The sequence below is a fragment of the Rhea pennata genome, chromosome 1 (genome assembly GCF_028389875.1).
Source record: "Rhea pennata isolate bPtePen1 chromosome 1, bPtePen1.pri, whole genome shotgun sequence".
Classification (NCBI taxonomy): domain Eukaryota; kingdom Metazoa; phylum Chordata; class Aves; order Rheiformes; family Rheidae; genus Rhea; species Rhea pennata.
Window position 1 is genome coordinate 103,323,898 of NC_084663.1, and position 19,439 is coordinate 103,343,336.

At 43.4% G+C, this 19,439-nt stretch overlaps 2 protein-coding genes across 6 annotated transcripts in view; one reads left to right on the top strand and one right to left on the bottom strand.

Annotated features, from left to right (window-relative positions):
- GJA8 (gap junction protein alpha 8) overlaps positions 1-19,439 on the top strand; it is a 73,838-nt gene that overhangs the window by 8,738 nt on the left and 45,661 nt on the right. Inside the window, exons 1-2 of one of the 3 annotated variants that reach the window (XM_062597523.1) lie at positions 5,258-5,290; positions 9,371-9,450. The gene's annotated coding sequence lies outside the window, so the exon portion shown is untranslated. Of the gene's footprint in view, positions 1-5,257; positions 5,291-9,370; positions 9,451-12,038; positions 13,333-19,439 lie in introns of those variants that run through there. The other 2 variants (XM_062597531.1, XM_062597515.1) reach the window with 2 other exon arrangements.
- Positions 84-19,223, bottom strand: GJA5 (gap junction protein alpha 5). 3 transcript variants are annotated; one of them, XM_062597572.1, is made up of 2 exons: positions 18,942-19,223; positions 84-2,981 (listed from the first exon to the last, which is right to left on the bottom strand). In XM_062597572.1, exon 2 carries the CDS (start codon positions 2,926-2,928, stop codon positions 1,819-1,821), a length of 1,110 nt encoding a protein of 369 aa, XP_062453556.1. In that variant the 5' UTR covers positions 2,929-2,981; positions 18,942-19,223; the 3' UTR covers positions 84-1,818. The 3 variants fall into 3 exon arrangements, with proteins under 3 accessions (XP_062453556.1, XP_062453565.1, XP_062453547.1); XM_062597581.1 differs by lacking the exon at positions 18,942-19,223 and adding an exon at positions 13,776-14,140; XM_062597563.1 differs by lacking the exon at positions 18,942-19,223 and adding an exon at positions 13,762-14,140.

Consider the following 19,439-nt stretch of genomic DNA (forward strand, 5'->3'; position numbering starts at 1 on the left):
AGCAGCTGAGGCTGGCGGGCAGTTTGATTGATGCTGGCAGCTCATTCTCAGCCATGTGAGAGGCAAAACACCAACAAGAAGAGTTGAAGTTAGAACTTTATTAGGACAAACCTAGGCACAATTGACCACAATCTCATGTTAAGGAGAGCACACAGGTCTTTTCAGGATTAAAAAATACATGTATGAAAAACATCTTACAAACAAAAAAACCTTTATTTTCTGCTCTGTGAGTGACAATGTATATATGTGTACAGAGAACTGTACCAAATCTAGCAGTGTATCAGGAGCAAGCATTCACAGTCCCTTTCAACAGCCCCTATGAGAGGGAATGGCTCGGCCCTCTCATAAGCTAGTCCCAAGCTTACACAGTCCAGCACTGGGAATCTATGGCCCATTTCTGAAAGGGCAGTGTAGCGTAAACAGAAGGGAGCAGCTTGGATCTGGTTAGCATATCTCTGTAAAAGAAGGATGTCAGCTAAGCAGTGAGGAAATGTATCTGGAACGGGAGCTGCCTACAGACCTCATCCACCACACTCACTGTGCAGTGTTGGCCTCCAACAGCTGCTCTGCATGGCTACAGTGGTGGAAAGAGTTGGTCCATGGCTGGTTTCTTAGGCCATGTGCACTAGGGATTGAGTGGAGATGAAGAGAACCCAGTGGCAGACCAGAGACCTGATGTGAGGACAAATATCATGGCTTGCACTGGCTGACAGGTTTGAGAGAGCAGCCAAGAGCTGAATGCTGCATAGAGCCTGGAGAGGATTCTTGCTCCTTGCAAATGATGCTGAAGTGTTTTGGCAGGGCAGTGAGAAGAGGACACAGGCTGTGCCCCTTCAGCAGATAAAAAGAGGATGTTTTTCTCCCCATTCAGCAGCTGTTAGCACCTTTTCAGCAGAAAGATGAGTTTAAAAAGGGGGAGAAATCACTGTTTCCACATGATAATTCTTTTTTTTTATTAGTAGAATATATGTTCTCACAGGAGAATCTCTATTTCTATTAACGGATGTCTTGCTTAGAATTGATGACATAAATATCTTGGAAAAATTCCATAGACTTCATCAGCTATTCACCTAACCAATATCCCAGAGCTCCTAGGGCCAATCTGCTTTTCAGAAGTAGGAATGAGAAAGAGATTTCAAAGTTAGACATGAGGCATTGGCATTTGGGGGACCATGGACAATCCTTATCTACAGGAAGTGTTATATACACAGTGTCAAAAATTCAAGTAAGATTTACTGTATAGGTAAACTGGTATAAAATATCTGGGCTCAAGAAGAGAAAGGGAGGCTTAGAAAGACAGAGAACAAAGCAGAAGAGAAAGTCTTTCTTTTAGAAAGCCTACCATGGTGTTTCTGTTCCCGGCAGGTGAGAAAAGTATCATCAGCTTGGTACAACTGCCAAGCTCTTGTAGCAAATGTTAAATGGACACCAAAGCAGATACAAGGGTTTTGAAGTCCAGTCTGTTGAATATAGTGTCGCAGTGGATGGCTGGCCTTGTGTTTGAGTGAGTCTAATAGCCACCTCTACCAGTTTTCAGCTAAGGACAGCAAGTCCCCAGTCCCTGTAGGTCCCAGGAGATGTGAGGATGGCCCTGCTTGGCCATATTTTCATCAAGAGGGTGCCTCTCTTCAGCCTCCAAGGGTGTGTCCCCCAGTGGCTTGAGGTGTGAGGAGTGCTGTCTGCAATATAGCAATGATGTTCACTGAAAAGGAGCAAGAGGGTATTAAAAGAGAGAGAGGTTAGTGGCAAGAGTCTGGAGTCCACTTTGCAGAGGTTTACTAAGTGCTGAGACTGTTCCTCATCCCTGCTGGAGACAGGTCACACAGACAAATCATCTGACCTAGCCTTACTGCTGGCACGGCTGGTCTTGCTAAGTCGGCGTTTCTCATTGAAGTAGTTCTCGGGGAAGGCAGGCGCTGCACATTCATTGGCCACCTCTGGACTTTCCACGTAGCTGGACTTAATGAAGGGCCCTTCGCTGGCAGCATCCTCCTGACCATGGACCCGCTCAGTGGCAAAGTTGGCAGTATTCTGTTGAGAAGCCATCTTGTTGTTGAAGGGGCTGATGAACTTCCCATTGGGACTTGCCAAGCACTGATTAAAATCTGGAGGGGGAGTGTACATCTGGGCCCTTTCTACTTGTGGGGCAGACTCCAGTCTGCTGGGGGCTGTGCTGGGGCTGGGTTTGTAAGCCCGAGAGCACCTCTCTTTGGCTTTTTTCCAGCCCAAGTGGTACAGCTCAGCCAGGCTGAGAAATAGAGAGAGCACTGCCACAGCCAGCATGAAGACAATGAACACGTTCTTCTCGGTGGGCCGGGAAACATAGCAGTTGACAGGGTGGGGGCAAGGTGCCCGCTGGCAGATATATAGAGTCTCTAGGAAGATCCCATACAAGATGTACTGTCCCACAATGAAAGCCACTTCCATGGCAGTGCGAATCAAAATGCTGTAGACATAGGTGTTGAGCAAACTGCCCCTGAGTATAATTTTGCCTCCTGATTCATCCCAGCAAGACAGCTCGGCCTTCTCTGCCACGGGGCATTTCTGCTGGTAGTATGTGTCACCATTGTTTTTCATCTCCCGAGCCTCTATTTCTGCTTCCTTCATCTTCCTCTTCTCTTCCATGCGCACTGTGTGCATGGCATGGCCCATGTACACCAGAGACGGAGTGGAGACAAAGATGATCTGGAGGACCCAAAACCGGACGTGGGAGATGGGGAAAGCCTTGTCATAGCAGACATTCTCACAACCAGGCTGCTGGGTGTCGCACATGAAGTCAGATTGCTCATCCCCCCACGAGGACTCAGCTGCTGTACCGAGTACCAGCATCCGGAAAATGAAGAGTACAGTCAGCCAGACTTTCCCCACCACTGTGGAGTGTTTGTGGACCTCCTCGAGGAACTCTCCCAGGAAACTCCAGTCCCCCATTTTTGCTCACCAGGAAGGATGAGAAGCCTTGAAGGGAGAATCGGACACAGCCTCTGTGAGAGAAAATGGACAGAAAAGAGAGAGTGGTTCTAAGAAAGGTTTGGAAATGCCCCACCAGGAATCTACAGAATGAAATGGCTTGTTTTGTGTCAAAAAAGCAAGGGTTTTTTTTGTTTATTTTTTTTAACCTGAAATAAATGAGCTTTGGATTGCTGAAAACTTGTTTCACATCCATCGAAAACAATGTGTTGGATTTTTTTTTTTTTTTTTGGTTCAGCTACTGAAACAAAAAAGATTACTTTTTTTTTCCATAATCCAACTACAACCTGTTAAATGGGCTGATAATTTTTTTAAAGATGAGCCAGATTTTCTTCTTAGTTCAGGAAGTCCTTTCACTGTGGTCAGCATATTGCATCCTCAATGGACTATGCAGTAAAAGCAATATTCATCTGTCTGCCAACTGTACACTGGGGAGTCCTTAAATGGACTGATCCTCTGGGAGATAAGACTGCAGTCTATAAGTTGGTCTGAGCAGTGCCTTGGGGCTTTTGCGAGTCTGCAGCTCCCGTTCACTTTGTGTAATACCTGCACAGACCTATGGAAATTGAAGTGCTCACAGCAATGGGCTTCATTTTTGATCTTGGTGCTACCATTAAAGTAAATGCACAGAAAGCCTTCCTGTTGCCCACCTGCCCTATCCCATGGGTTTTGCTTTTGTTTTGTGGTGTTGCTGACTCCAAGTGTTTCAGTCAAATTGCAAATGCTTCTGGGAGTAGCAAGGGCTTCATTGAGCTGTGCTCATCTTGTTAACCTAACTCTGCTGCCAGCCTGACTGAAGAAGGAACTGCTGCAAAAGCTAAAAGTGGTGAGTTTTGCCCTCTCCCCTTTTCTTATAATCTGCAATAAAACTCTCAGTTCAAATTACACAAACATACAAACAAACAAAAAACCCCTCCCTTGAAATGCTTCTCTGGAAACACGTCCAAAGGACTAGCAGCTCCTGGGAACTGCTGTTTAGTGTGTGGTCTGACGAGACCAGCCCCAGGTGGGCTGGTAGTAAGATTGCAATTTCAGGATGCAGCTTCCATTCTGTTTCCAACTCTGACAGACTGCTTCTGGCTGAGTCACTTAACCCTCTGGATAAAAAGAGAATGATGAGTTTAATCCATCCTTCCTGTGGCTCTATGGGAGTGCATGAAAGATCATTTGATCCAGTTACACTCACCATACTTACCTTCCCGGGCACTGTGAAGCTCTCCCCTGTGCACGAACCAAGGGCTAGGTGCTATAAAGTGCACAATATTACCTTGAGATAATGTTCTCCCACAGTCACTCTTTTTGAAAATGCTCTCTTAATAAATAAATGAAAAGCTTAATAATTGTCAAAATGAAATATCAAAAGCCCCTAGACAAAGTAAATCCCCAAGCTGTGGGGACCAGAAATGTTAACTCTCCTTCTTTATTGTCTCTTGTCTTGTCTTCAAGAGCCAATTGTTTTTACTGTGCAAAGAATGGCTGTGGAGAGCAAACACTGTTAAATGCTGAAAATTTACTACAGCAATATTGAGATTTCCTGTGTGCAGAAGCTGGAGAACACAGAGATGCAACTGTTGTGGGAACAAACCTCCCCTCTCTGCCAGTTACGTAATTGATAAAATTTAACATGGCAGTGCACACTGCCATTAAAAGTTTATACCATTAAAAGTTGAATCCTTAAACTCCTGTTGCTACTGAATGCTGCCCTGATGAAAGCCAAGGATTCCCCCGGGTAAGGAGGAGGAGGAGGTGATCATTTGCTTCCTCTTCTGCATGTTGGGACCTGTGTGAGAATGGAGAAAGGGCATACCAGGAAGCAAAAGATGGCTCTTTCCTGGCAGGAACACTGCAATCATGCTAATGTAGATCCTAGTTTCTGTTTGGAGTTATACAGAAGCTGTTTTATCTGCTGCCAGCCCCAAACCAGCAAAGCAGTAACACAGAAAATCAATTAATCATTCTGGAAAATCATCTAATATTTCAGACTCTGCCTTTATCTGCACGGGTAAAAATGGTGAACTTACTGGCTTTGGTGTAGTTGCTGCATTCTGGAGAAATTAGCATCATGATTTGTCCTGTGAGCACTTAGAGTAGCCAAAGGATTAAATATAGGCAGATAAATCAGTGATGGAAAAATTTTAAAGACAGTTACCTGTACTGTATTACTGAAATCAGCATCATTTTCTTTGCAGAGTGCTGACATGGCAGCCACCCACCTAGAGTTTGCTCTGCTGGTATGTCCAAGGTGCAATGTGCTGTAGCACAGATGTACATGTGGAATATTCCTTGTGGGGCAGCATGCTCAATGGTCTCCCCATTTTTCCATGTGAGTACATGTTGTTTGCAGGTGTCCCTATGGCTCCTGTGGTTGCTAGCTGGTTGGTTGCCTCTCTTGATTCACCATGCTCATTAGGGTAAAAATAAACAAAGTTCTCCCTGTTTGCAGTATGGCTGAATTTTCTACGCTGCCATATATGTTTGGAATTGCAGACCAAGCGTGCCTTCACATCGGTTCCACCCAGCGCTGGTACAGTTTGAGATGTTACTGTGACTTGTTTTTCTCAGGGAAGGCTGCTACACTAGGCATGTGCAATCATAAAACTGAAGTGCACAGAACATGAAGTTGGCAAACTTAAATGCAAGAGCAGTCCAGAAATAAGAAATGACAATGGGCATAGGAGTAACTAATTTATCTGCCTCCCACATGTGTAATTTTTTGGAAGAGGGTGTGTATCAGAATGGTCCCATGTTGACAGCTGTGAGGCTTAGAGCGGATTTTAGGGCCATTCACTCTGCTCTTACCTGTTGGTTGCTCCCCTGCATAGGCTGTTTAAAGGAAGAACTGCTGTCTGGAAAGCAAGTGCTGCCCAGAGAACCAAATATCACTTTCTTTGCCTGCTTACAGCCCAACAGAGAACCAGCTGGCTGCTGAAAGGAGGTAGGCGGAAAGGGAGGATGGGTTTCTCATACTAAGAGAAGGTTGTTTCCCTCTGAGTACTGCATATGTGGCTTAGATGTTCTTTAGTTATTAGTGAGTTATTCTGCCAGTGCTAATCCAAGAGCCTCCTAAAACAACAGAAGAAAGTATCTAGTTATCTGTTGCCAGCAAGAAAAGAAGCATGGTTATCACCTCCTGACAGCTTTTCCTGGCTCTGTGGGACTGTCTCTGACTTAACCTTTCTCCTCAGGGCTTTACTATTCTTGGGAATTTTCCATATAGCTCCTTTTCCTCTTTCCCAGACCACTGTTATCCCCACATACTTTTAACTCTCAGCATGTGAGTATCTGTGGCCTTTTATATTCCTAGTTTGGACTTAATTGGACAAATCTGGTCTCGCTCTGGTATGACTCAGCGAAAAAAAGCTCTGGGTATCTTTGCACGGTCTCAGCACCTGATAGCAGAACATCTTGACAGGAGAGTTGTGCACATTCATGCAGCCCCCTTGGGCTGTGCCACTGCACTGCTGTGCTTTTGCCTGATAGCTTTCTGCTGGGTCAACAAAGAAGTTGTGCGCAGTCATGAGATCTTGGCAACAAGGAATGTGTATGTGACAAAGACCAGCTTTGCCCGGCACAAACCCAATGATGTGGCCATCCTGGCTTAATCATCACCTGGAATGCTATTAAAGCTGGGGAAAACCAAATATCAAGGCCGCAGACCAGGCGTGGAATCCACCCAGCTCCAGGTCTTGTGACTGCCAAATTCCAAGATAAAAATACCCCTGCAGAGATGGCACCTGCTAGTACGCCAGGCTGGCTTGCAAACAAGTTTCTGCTGCTTCCTATCCTTTTTTGTGTTACCTACTTCTGTGGGAGGCTAAGTGTTTGTAGCTTGCAGAGCAGTTTTGCCATTCCTATTTATGATGCCACATGATCTGAATGACAGGCAGGCATTTTGCGTCACTGCTTCTTGCTCTGGCAGATGCACTGGTTCTGGTCAAACTAGCCATGGCTTCAGGGAACAGCTGGGAAATTCACACCAAAGAGACAGGCAGGCTGTTCCTGCCATGTGAATGTTTTCCCTACACAATTCTCTTTTCAGTAAAAGCCTATTTCCCCAGGGATTGCTAGGAATCTACTGGTTTCCCCCTCTTTAGAAGACAGGCAAGACTATCAGTAGAGATATAAATAGCTGAGCTCAACACTTCACAGTAACTTTTCCCACAAGGAAGGTGACAGGAGGACGCCATCTCTGCAGGATGTTTCTAAAATAAAGTGGAGAGCCTGATTATAGCATTGTTTCTGCTCTCTCTCTCTCAGCTCACCTCTTCCCCTTGGCAGGTCCCAGACACACTCAGGGAGGCTCTCTGAGAAAGGCCTGTTTGTATGAGGGAAATGTGGTTCCCAGAGAGGAAGAAAGGAATGAATTCAAAGCTATTGTATTTTTGCCTTGATGCCCTTGTGTATTTGATAATAATCAGACTTCCCAACCAACTTTAAACCTGGGCACAAGATGTTATGAACAGACTCATGTGACAGACACAGCCCTGGTGTATGGAGGCCATGCAGCAAGTCCCCCATTTCTGAGGCACTGAATGGACAGGGAATCATATCTGTTAAGCAGAGGGCATGAAAGATTTGACAGCCTGCTTTAGTTGGAGCACCCAGACCAGTCGTGGCATGATCAATGCCTAGGAATTGCTTGTGGCCTCCTTTCCTCCAGCTGTCAACTCCTGCCAGGTCCACTGGAGTGGGTGGCACAACAGATAGCTACTGCACGGGTATGTGGGTAGAAGTCTTTTCCCTGGAGAATCATTACCAACTGTCGAGTTACAGCCAGACCTGAGTGGCCCCAGCACTGCAAAGCTGGCTGTTCACACCTCTAGACACTTGAAAAGAACACCTTCAGCTCTGCCACTGGAGAGCATAGTTAATGCTGATTTTTTATAAAGCGGTACCCTTCACTTTAAGATCTCTGCCCCCCTGTTAGCAGTAGCTCAGTCTCACAGCATCCAGCGAAGTGCAGGTACTGTCACCTTTATCTTGCAAATGATGATCGCTGGGGTATAGAATGAGCAAACTGCTTCTTCAAGGTCACAATGTCAGTAGCAGCATGGGGATAGAGCTCAGGGGTTGTGACTTGCAAACCTGTGCCCTTCTTTTCTGTGCAGCGCTGCCTCTTGGACTTCACAACAGCAACGCAAGGCTGCTTCCACAGCCTCCATCACAGATCATAGCTGCAGGGCAAACTGATACCTTTCTGTCCTGTGTCCCAGGACAATACTCTCTTGATGATCTGAAAGAAGTCTGTCTCATGCTACCCTTCTATAACAGGCACATCTGGCCCCTTCCCTTCTGTAACAGGCAACCAGAGGGGTGCTTTTCTAAGAGACAAGTGTCTGTTACTTCTGACAGAGCCCACAACCATGATCAGTGCCCAAAAGGAAGAAGCAGCCTTTTCATTACAAGTGTATCATGCTCCTTTGTTGCCAGGACGTGAACATGGGGCATGTGGCTTACCACAATAAAAGAAGATGAATAAAGCTAGAACTGCACTCTTCATAGTGGGTGTGATGCTTTGAATTCCAGAGGCTTCTCAGGGTTTGGGACACAGAATGATGCTAAAACCCACCTCAGCATGTATCTTTTTGTTCATTGCTACTGACGTTGGCTCTTTCATATATGTGTACGATGGATGAGCAGTGACCCATTAGGCACTGTCATCCAAACACCACCCCTCTGGCATCATACACACAAGCATGTGCTTATGATAAATTTTGGCCTGAAATAGGCCAGTTCTTTAGCCAGCTTTATAACTCTGATCTATGCATGGAACTGAACTAAATGTGTTCGTGTTCCTTTATGCTTAAAAAATGGACTGGCACATTTATGTCGGTTCCTTTCTAGTTTCTTGGGTTAAAAATCCTGTGCTAGAATCAGTAGAAAGGACAGTGATTTTGATTCCTGTGCTTAAATCAAATGGGAAAGACAGAGCTGTGTTAACAGCTTCTGCCCTAGAAGACAGCCATCCAGTGTCTCTTGTCTCTCTGCTCATCCTAAGTTAACTGCAGTTTCTGAAGGGTCATGCTGATATCCAGACCATTGGCCCTGATTGCAGTTGCAGACAGCTTGTTATTCCTTGATGAGGTGTCCTTTCCCCCTGCTTTCCTAATGTGGAGGATCTCAGAGTTCACAAAAAAGAGAGTGGGTGAGAAGATAAGGGAGCTGAATGACCTGTCACCTCCTGAACACACACATACCCTGACGCACACAGAGTCACAGACAGAGGGAGATCACTCAACACCTCCAAGTGTATAAATTAGGAATGTGTTACACAAACAGATGACAGTATTACATAGAATATTTTAATCTGAAATGGTGGTAGAAACTGCAGAGTCTTCCACTTTGCTAAATTCTTATTATTTGTCTATCCAGTACTTCTACTGCTTTTTTCTTTCTTGGCCAGGGTCCAACTGTCCTTCAACATACCTTAGGGCCAAGATCTGCCTGACTGGAGACCAAGAACAGAAGAGAACTTGAACTCAGGTGAGTCAAGCTGAGGGCCGAATGTGGCTGATGGTGTTTGAAAATCCTGCTTTGAGTAACTACATGATAGCAGTATCCAGGCTTGCATTTTGCATGCAGGGACCCTATAGATTCTCTTGGGATTCTCTCTATGCCTTACAAAGCTGGGTGCTAAGCCCAACAAATGCAATAAAACTGAACTTGGTGTAAGCCAAGAAAAGCCTCGCATGTGCTGTTATGAGGAAATGAAATCAATTCTAAGTGCTACAAACAGGCAAATGGATTTTATTCAGCTTACTCCTTAACAAACAGGATGAAGAACATTCAGTTCAGGATTACAGAGTTTGGTGTACCTTTATATCTGTAAAGAGAAGCTAACTTATATGTATTTGTGGTTGATACTAATTTGGGCAGTGCAGTATACACTGAGATGACAGCCAAACAGGGCAAACAGACTGCCAGAGAGTAGAAACACGCTGAGAATTACCGAGATTGGCTTAGGAAAGCAGTTCCCGAGCTCTGTTGAGAGAAATTGTTCGTAAGCACTGGATGGTTAGTAGGGGCGGCTGTAATAAGGAAACATGCAGGTGATAGTAGGCACCACCGTGGATGCAATATGGCAACAAAAAAGCTGTCTATGTGATTTTAGGCTGGTCCATAGACTGCAAATGATGTCTGTCAGAACAGTGTTGAAAAAAACAGTGAAGAGACTGGAGAGGTAATGGGAGAAGAAGAGGGCTCACATTTTCAGACTTGCTCCATCTTTTACCTCCTTCTCTGTACACCATCATGTTTCACTGCCTGTCCCTTCTCAGTTTTTCCCTTACAGCTCAGCTCCCCATTTGGAGCCTTGCCTCAGCTTTCAAGCAGTTTTGACCACATAACTCTTTCCACTGCCCAGTTGTTAATGTTTTCAGCTTTAGAAAGGGGAATTTTTCACTGACTAGCTACTTCTCAGTTAGTATAAAGAGCCTTGTCAAATCTCTTCCTTTCTTTCTGAAGATCTGTAGGAGTCCCTTCACACTTTAACCTGATTGCTGTATCCGCGCCTCCAAATATTTCATTTCTCATTCAGAACAATGTCTGGCTATAGCTTGTGAGTGGGTTACTTTATATACTCAGTGTGTGTACATGTGTATGCACACACACACACTCTAAAAAAAAAAAACCCAAACCTAATATTAAATCTTCAGAACTAAGCAGCTGGGAGTTAGTTTTCTAAGCAATCTTAATTCAATCTCTTTGTGCCTGTGCCTCATGGCTGCGAGTCTTTAACCACATCCTCACATTGTCACCTCATTCTTTGCACAGGATGCCTGCCTTATTCTGTGCCAGCCTGGCTGGGGCTTTCTTGAACAGCAGCTATTTAATGTTTTGTTTTCTCTTCATTGTTCAGTAGGTGGCCTGTGCCTCATTTACTGTACATTATTCAAGTCCTGTTCTAAAGAGAGAATTATTAGTTTCCTCATGGGTTTTCCTATGGCTTTCATCACAACAGTATCTGATTGCTTCACAATTATTAATTTACTTATTTTCCTCACCACCCGGAGATGAGGAGATGGTATTGTCCCAACTTTACAGCTGAGAAAGTAAGGCAGTGAGAGATAAAGATAAAAAATGTTCATTAATTCTGAAAGCTAGTTGGAGATGCTGCTAGTCTTGTGGGTTTTTTTCAGTGTACTTAGAATTATACAACATATGTTCAAAGCATAGCTCTCTTCATTTAACACTGGAGTGAGAAAGTTTATCATTTCCAAGTTAGACCACATAAAAGTCAGACATCCAGAAAGTGAGAGACACCACTTAGAGATCGCTTGTGAAGAAATGAGGCTTAAGTTATTTCCCCCGATATAACATAGGAAACCGGAGTAAGAAGTGGGAATAAAATCCAGTCCTCTTAAAAAGCTTTATGTTATTTTAAACTGGAGACTATTTTTTTTTTCTCATCTCGCTTTTCCCTCCTTTCTTCACTGGACATCTGAATGCAGCAAAACACCCTGCAGGTGTGCAGCAGTCATCCCGCCTGGACAGCCCCATTTACAGAGCCACCCTATGCCCTGACCAAGGCACCTCCTCAGCTTTTCTGCTTCTATGGCAGAAGAATTTCATATGGAAATTTTTGGCTGTTCTCACTGCATGTCTATAATCAAAAAGATAGTGAAGAAAGATAGAAAAGTGAGTGTAAAACCATTTGTTCTTACATTAGAAAACACTGTCCCTCTTTAAAGATACACTAGAGAGACATAGAGGCACCCATCTCACTACTTAATATATGGCATGAATATTTCTTTGTTTCAGGAAAGAGATGGAGTGTTAGCATGTTGTTGACAGACATCTTTCTGTTTCTTATCAATAGCCATAAAATTGATTTCTTTTTCTCTATATGAATTCTAAGTCCAAAGATTGAAGTTTCTCTGGTACCTCCTGGGAACCATTTCTAATTTTAAGCCTCTGCCCTCGTGCCTCATACAATAGCACCCGAGGTGTGGATCAGTCTCTGAAATATGCTCCCTAATGACATGGTATAGTGCTGAATTACTCATTCCCTCTTGTCTATTTTCAATGCTGCAAGATAAGTCAGAAAACAAGGACAAATGTGCAGAATGTGTGAAATCTCTCTGAAGGTCAAAAAGAGAAGAGAGGCTGGGGTAGGAAGCTCTGTATTTTCTGGCAAGCTTTAAATTTTTCCTATGAAAACGCTAAATACTAAAATATGATAAAATATATTGCTGAGGAAAAAAAAACTCAAATACTTATAGTAGCAGGAATACTTAACATAGTTCCCAAGTGACCAGAGTCTGATGAGTATTTTAAACCCTGAAACCTCAGGAATTCTAAACTAGAGTTTCACCCTCAAGAAAAGGAAGAAGAAGGTTAGAAATGTTGTGCTTTCTCCTCAAAGTAGATTTTCAAAGGACCAGCAAAGGCAGAAAGACAGAATTCCTTGAATTTTGGTGCAAATACAGAAACTGTGTGAGAATTTTGAATAACAGTTTAACCCAATCCTGGCTGCACACATACATGCACACATATATTACATGCATAAAGTTCTTTAACCACAAAGAAAGGATCATATAGGCAGCAGTAGGGACATACATATCAAGAAGGTACTTTGACAAGTTTAATGATGAGGAAGAGCTCAGCAATTAGAGTTCATTCAGTCCATGACTTTCTCGTTTGAGATTTGTCCAGAAATACTATTTATATAATCCTTTGATAGCTTTTACAGTGCTTCAGGAACAGAGATTCTGCCTCAGTTTACCTGAGCTAATAAAATCAGAAGCCCACGAAACTCATTAAATGGTCACAAATGACCAGTAAAGTGCTTCTCTGGGAAATTAAGGGGTCACCACAGAGCTGAGGCTGGCAATTAGCAGGCAACCTTTACACTTACTCCCTTTGCTCCTGAATAGGACAGGTGGAAGGTGAAAGGATAAAGGTACCATTTTCTCAGGCTAGAGTATTCTTTGAAACCTACAGTGGCAATGCTAGAGATACTGAATTATGGAAATATAATTGAGTAATTATCCTAAGTAGAAAAGGGGGACAAAAAGTTAGAAATTAAAATAAAAAGAAGACAAGGAAGCAAGAAGCTGCTAGTGGGAGAGTGTGTTTGTCCCTTTAGGTCTGTGTGTCTCTTTGCTAGAGCAGCTCTGAGCAGTGTCAGGATGAAGAAGAAAGGCATTCCACCCGCGGTGCACACAGTACGTATGACTGGGAGACACAAGTAAGGCAGTTCTGTACATTTGAGTTGCATTCCCAGGCTCCATGTCACAAAGCAGCAGGGATACAACACTCTCAAGGAAAGAAGCTGCAATGTTTTGAAGACATTCTGCATGCCTTGGAACAGGCAGTTCACACAGATGCTTGATAAAGTGTTTATACCCTGGAAGCCTCTCATGGGTAAGAGTTCCCTTCACCACCCTCCCCAGAGCAGCCCGACAGCATGCTGAGATTGGCTCTAACAGAAACTGCAATTTGCACATTATACTGTCTGAGGATATTTGGGGCTTTCATCCTGCTTCCCTGTACATTGAAATGTACTGGTATAAATATTCATTTCAGGGAGGCTCCTCTGTCAGTTCTATAGCTGCTCATAGCACAAGCGTTTAATTTTTAAAGCGTCCCAAGCCCACCTTACTACTAGTGGGAATGTTTTGGAGAGAAATGAAAAGAAAAAGTACATTTCTTAAGTTATTTTTGGCTGTCCTTCTTTTTCTGCCTCACCAAATCCTACTATCCCCTTATGCTATTTTCCCCTTGAGTCTAGCAGCCTAATCCCCTACTGATGCTTCTACAGTTCTGTTGTCCCCCCCCCCCATGCTTACTTACCTGATTTCCAGTACCTTTATTGCTTCTTTCCTTGCTTTAGCACTTTTCCTTTTTATAGTTGAGTGGGACTGTTTGTTCTTCTCAGTTGCTTGGTTTTATTCCTTTAATATGGTTCTCTCTCTCTTCCTCTCTTTTTCTCCACCCCCTTTCTGTGTCACTTTCTGTCTTCCCCACTGCCTCCCTGTCTTTCTTCCTCTTCTTTCTTCACCTACTTTTATTGTCTCTCCTTCCCCTCCAGCTTAATCTACTTTCAAACCTATTTTCCCACTGTTTTTCTTTTGAAGACTATCGATCTATTTTCTCCCTTTCCATTCTCCGTCTCTCTCTGTGCCACCCTCCCCATGCTGACACCATGCACTGACTGCTGGCTTTGAGCTGTTCTTTCCAGTTGTTGTACCACTGTTCCTCGCACCTCCTCCCTAGATAACAGGCCATGGCCTAAGCTGTCCTTAAATGAGAAGAGAGTGGGCTACCCTGCAGTTATCCCAGTCAGAGTTTATGAAGGTTCCACGTGGGACCTCAGCTAAGGATATCTTTCTTATTCTATTCTTATTTCTTATTCTTATTCTTACTCTAAGCTCAGCCAGACAAAGCAGAGTTCATAAGGAGCAGGCTCCTGCACCTCTCCAAGTGAAGTAGGACTTGCTCTGCTGACTAGGACCAAGGGCATATAGCATTGTTGGAGCCTTGTCCCAGGAGCACTTGATGCTTCCAAGGAAGGTGTCACAGGCCTTCTTCTGAATAAAGAATAAACTGCTGATCTGGGGAGGTGTTTTCTGACCCCCATCCCTCACTATCTGTTGCATGAGTGTTTCAACCTTTCTAAAAATGCTTTGGACATATCAAGGACCTGATGTTCTTGTATTTTATGTATGTGAGTCAAATCTAGCCTCTGATTCCTGCTAAACATCAGGCCCCAGTGATGACAGTGGATCTGAGATGCTTTCTGGCTTGAACAAAGGCTGGTCTCAAAGAACCAGTATCAGGAGAATGTGATTTGTGCAGAAGACTGCTGTACCCTGAGAATCAGCTTGCTATGCACAAGCTCTGGTGAATGTCCCTCCAGCAATCCTTCCTGGGCTAGATCTTTCTCATCCAGAACATAATAGCCAGCAGTCCCTATGCAACAACTAGTATAGAGCAAGAAATCAGTGTGGTCCTGAGACTAAAACACAGGGCTGGCAACTCTTCTAGTCTAATCACCATTCTCCCACTAATGTTGCTGTACCCACCCTCAGTCAGAAAATTGAAGGCCTGCCTATAACGGGACAGTGCTGTTCAGAGGCTACTCTGGAGTCATGTCCTGTGTGGACACTCTTGCTCTGAAGTAAGAATGCATCTCATTTCCAAGAAGGCTAATCTCCCCCATGCAAAATCCTCATGGATTATTGAAGGATATGAGATAAACAGTAAACTAGTATGGAGAAGACCATAATCATTTACCACTTCAATCTATCTTCAGAGAAAATGGGAATGTTTCTGGAGTTCTTTTTCCTCTCTCCTGCCTGATAATTGTATTCCTGTGATGAAATTTCATAGGAAGAATATCACTGTATTCTTTAGGTCTTTCCAGAGTAATTTCCACAAAGCATTGTTATGTAAAGTCCTATTGATTTTATGAAATTGCCAAGGACTTCACCACAGGAGTATTCAAAAAAAGATGTTAATACAGACCTAGCTCACAGAGAAGGCTTTGGGTTTGGTTAGCTAAACCTTCTCAAGTGTTTGTCATGTGCTATAGAGATACAGTACCTGTGTGAACCAGGTGTAATGTAATATCCCCTCCCTGCCTTGCTGACATTTTGCTGTGCGCTGAGGGTGATCAGATCTGATTTTTGCTCAGTCCTTGGCCTTTCCTACTCCAGTATTGTTCCAGAGTGGAATACTCTTTCTTCTACAGAGTTAATCTCTGAATCCAACTAATACAATCTGGTTCTGTTGAGTGAATAGGGGGAGAAAGTTTCTGTCAGATGCATGCATCATGTACATATGGTAACTGTTAAGGGCTCTTTTTTCAGGGAATCATTTGCATTTTGATGCACAGAAGGGAAATGGGTGAAGGCAGTTTGGGAGGCAATGGATAGAAAGATGAGTGGAGATGTTGTATCCCGGGTGAACAATCTTCCGAGCCCCTGCATGTCCTCCCTCCTCTTCCCAATTGTACCTTCTTTAAGGGAAAACAGAGGTGTTTTGCCTGCTGGTAAGCTGGGAAGAAGGATTTCTCCTCCCCTCCCCAAGAGACTGCTATGCAAAGCTTTTATGATTTGACTGAGGAGAGCAAGTGGAAGAGAATGCTCCCCCAGCCTGGACATGAGAAGAACAGCTGACAAATTGTCTTATGCAGCTTGTGGATATTAGCAGTTTGTGATGCTGTAGAAAAGACTTTGAAGGAAAAGAGAAATAAAAGCAGGGAGATAGGGAAAAATGTGATAAAATGGACCATGTTTTGATCAGAGGTAAATGACTTTCTTGGGGTAAGATTTTTGACCTTCTAGGTAAAAGAAACACACCAGATCTTATCTATCTAGACTTCAGTAAGACATCTATTATGCTGTTCCAGAAGCAATTAGTGAAGAAGATTCAGCTGAAGAAGACAGGGATTTAGAAAAGTCCTCAAGTGGGTAAGAGACGGGCAGAATTGAGACACTGGTTCCCTAATAGGAAGAAGGGAAGTTATCTGTGAGGCTGCTCAAGGATAACTCTTAGGACTGATCTTTTTTAGTATTTGTGTTAATTACCTTGGCACTAAAAGTAGGCATGGTAATGAAATTTGTTGATGGAAAAAAGCTGGGAGGTATTGTCAGGACAGAGGTGGATTCCAGCGCAAAAACTGAGGGCTCTTTTAGTCTGAAGTAATTGAGGTGAGGTGAAATGGGAGAGCGCACTAGGAGAGGAATAGGGACCTTTCCTAGCAATTCAGAGTTCCTCAGTCAGCCTGGCAGAGTAGGAGAAATTTGTGGGTGAAAGTCATCAGATGAGGAGGAACCACTGATGTGATGTAAGGCTGAAAAAGGCAAGTGAGTTCTCAGTATTTTAAGTTGCAGGGAGTAAGATTAATCTCACTGTCCAAGAGGCTGTGAGGCTCCACTGAATAGTATGTGTAGTGCTGCCCACTCATGCTCAAGACAGAGATTCAGCCTGGAACAGGCAAAAAGATGATCAGAGGGATAGAGATTATATTTACTTCCCAGTCACAGAAGTGACTGCAGTAGTGCACAGAGGTATTTGAGCTGATGTGAAAATAGCTCAGGTGTCAGTATAAGCTTTTATGCATTTAATTATTTTGCACAGAACTCCATGCTACTGCAGCTACCCACCATAATTAAAATGTGGTGTGATGTGTCTGCAGGGTAAATACTAGAAGGGAGCTTAGTTACTTAGTCTGGCAGAACAAAGGTTAAGAGAGGAGAGATTTGCTGCCTATAAATACTTCTAGGAATTGAGGGTTGGAAAAATGCTAGAGAGAGAGAAGAGCTACTTAAGCTAAAGGACAATGTGGCCTAAGAATAAATAGATATAAATTGGTCATGAATGAATTTAAGTTGGAAATCAGAAGGTTTCTAAGCAACAACAGGGAAGGAGATGCTGGAACAGCATTCCAGAAGCAGAAGTGAGGGCAGAAACCTAAGGAGATTTAGGGTAGAGTTTAGTAAGTTTAAAAAAGGCCATTCATGTTGTACTTGCCTGTTATTCAAATGGATTGAACCTGATAAACCAAGCAGTTCCTTTTTGATTCTATTTCCTGTACTTTCCTCATTGTCCTGTCAGAGCTACTCCCTTTCATGCAGAAGTCAGATAAATTCTGAATTGAGTATCAGCGTGATGAGTTTTTCGGCTTTGATCCCATGGATATTTCACAGAGGAGTCATTCATTAAAAAACCAAAAAAACCAAGGCAACACAATTTATGCAAAAGGTCTGCAAATGTGCAGTAGTATAGATGAGAGCTCACATATGATTGAGCTTCTTCACATAAAATAGATGTTCTTGGAGCATCTGCTTTTGCTGGAAGGCTGTTTCAAATGTGGGTAAATGTTCTGAGATTTAAGAACTTTAAGAGACTGTCTGAAATGAAAATGCCTTGTTCTTTCTTGACATTGCAGAGGGCTTGGGGAGGATATCAGGTTTACTACAATGGGAAATTTTAGGGAAAGGAAAAAGCAACCATTGAGATAGAAACTTCCTGTAGGTGCCTCTCTGATGCCTGGCCATGCCGCTGCACTAACTACACCTGATTTTTTATATCCTTCTATGCTGGACAGACACCTCTAGTGCCTTCTCTAAATTTCCAGTGGATGCTACCCCTCTTGGTGAAACATTTTGTCTAAAATCCCCTGGTGTGGGCATGATTGGAATAGAAGGAGGGAGAGAGGTTGTTCTTTATAGATTAAGCCTCTGGAGATGGCTTGAAGGCATCCTCTAGCAGGAAGCAAATTCCCAAGGACAGGCTTGGTCCCAGGGGGAACATGAGTAGTATATGATGACAGGCCCCTTAGTGAGGGGAAATAGTTGTATATCCACAGTTTCTGTTTAATAAATAATCCCAATTATTCCATTAGAGATGACATCCTTTCCCCAGTCTTTTACCACCCCAGATACCAAACTGGCACAGAGTGAGAAAAGAGGAAAGGAGAAACAAAAAGAAAAAAAAATGTGAAAATGTCACTGTGTATCCATAACATTTGCCAGCAGTTTTCAGTGAGAAAAGCTGGAAGAAAACTTAATATTACTGAGGAAAAATGACCATCTTTCCCAAAATAATGCTTAGTTGTCAGCTTTAGTGGAAATAAAGCACTACACTCTCACAGCTACTGCTTTCCACCTCTCAACTCTGCATCATCTTTGAGAAGTTGAGAAGTACTTTGCAAATGATAATGTAATTACACCTCCTGTGAACAACCTCCTTTTTTTACAAGTGGAGGAACCAAACTGTGGAGAGCCCAAAGGATTTGTCCAAAGGATGAGGAAATCATTTTCAAGAAAGGAATCCACATCTACCTAGCCACCAAGCATTCACTTTCTTCTATAAATATGAAACTTCCAACTTGATGAATTGCTCCTTCACACAAGTATATATATGTATGCACATGCATACATACCTCTCTCTACATACACACATATACACCCATATATATACATATATTTTCCAAAATAAGAAGAAAAGAAAGGATAAACCTTTACCTCTTTCTGCTGAGCCTGCACAGGTAGAGGGAGCTGATGAAGCTCACTGGAGGGTTAGCTTTAGTACAGACCCTCGGGCATGCTGCAGTCCCCCACTTGGTCAGTGTTCAGCTCTCAGAAGAGATCAGTGAGGGAGGACACTTTGGACAGGATAAGCAAACCTCAGCCAGCTCCCAGAAACTCAGCCTCCCATGTGGTCTGACACTGGCTCACTGGCTGGAGATTCCCTCAAGCCTGAAGGACCAATGCTGGGGGAGGCTAGCTCCTGAGCTGTTCCTGATATGCACTGGCAGCTGTCTGCTTGCTATTCTTTTAAAGAGTCTTCGTGGATCAGGATAAAAGTGTGAGCTTACGCAGACGGCATTGTAAGCACAACTTGGCTCAAGTTCAGCTCTTCCTCTGGCTCCCAGCTACTCTATTTTTAATTAAGGAATTTGAGGCTATCAGAAAGGAAGTTAAATTGTTTTAGGAAAACAATAGAAAAGCAACTTAAAGTTT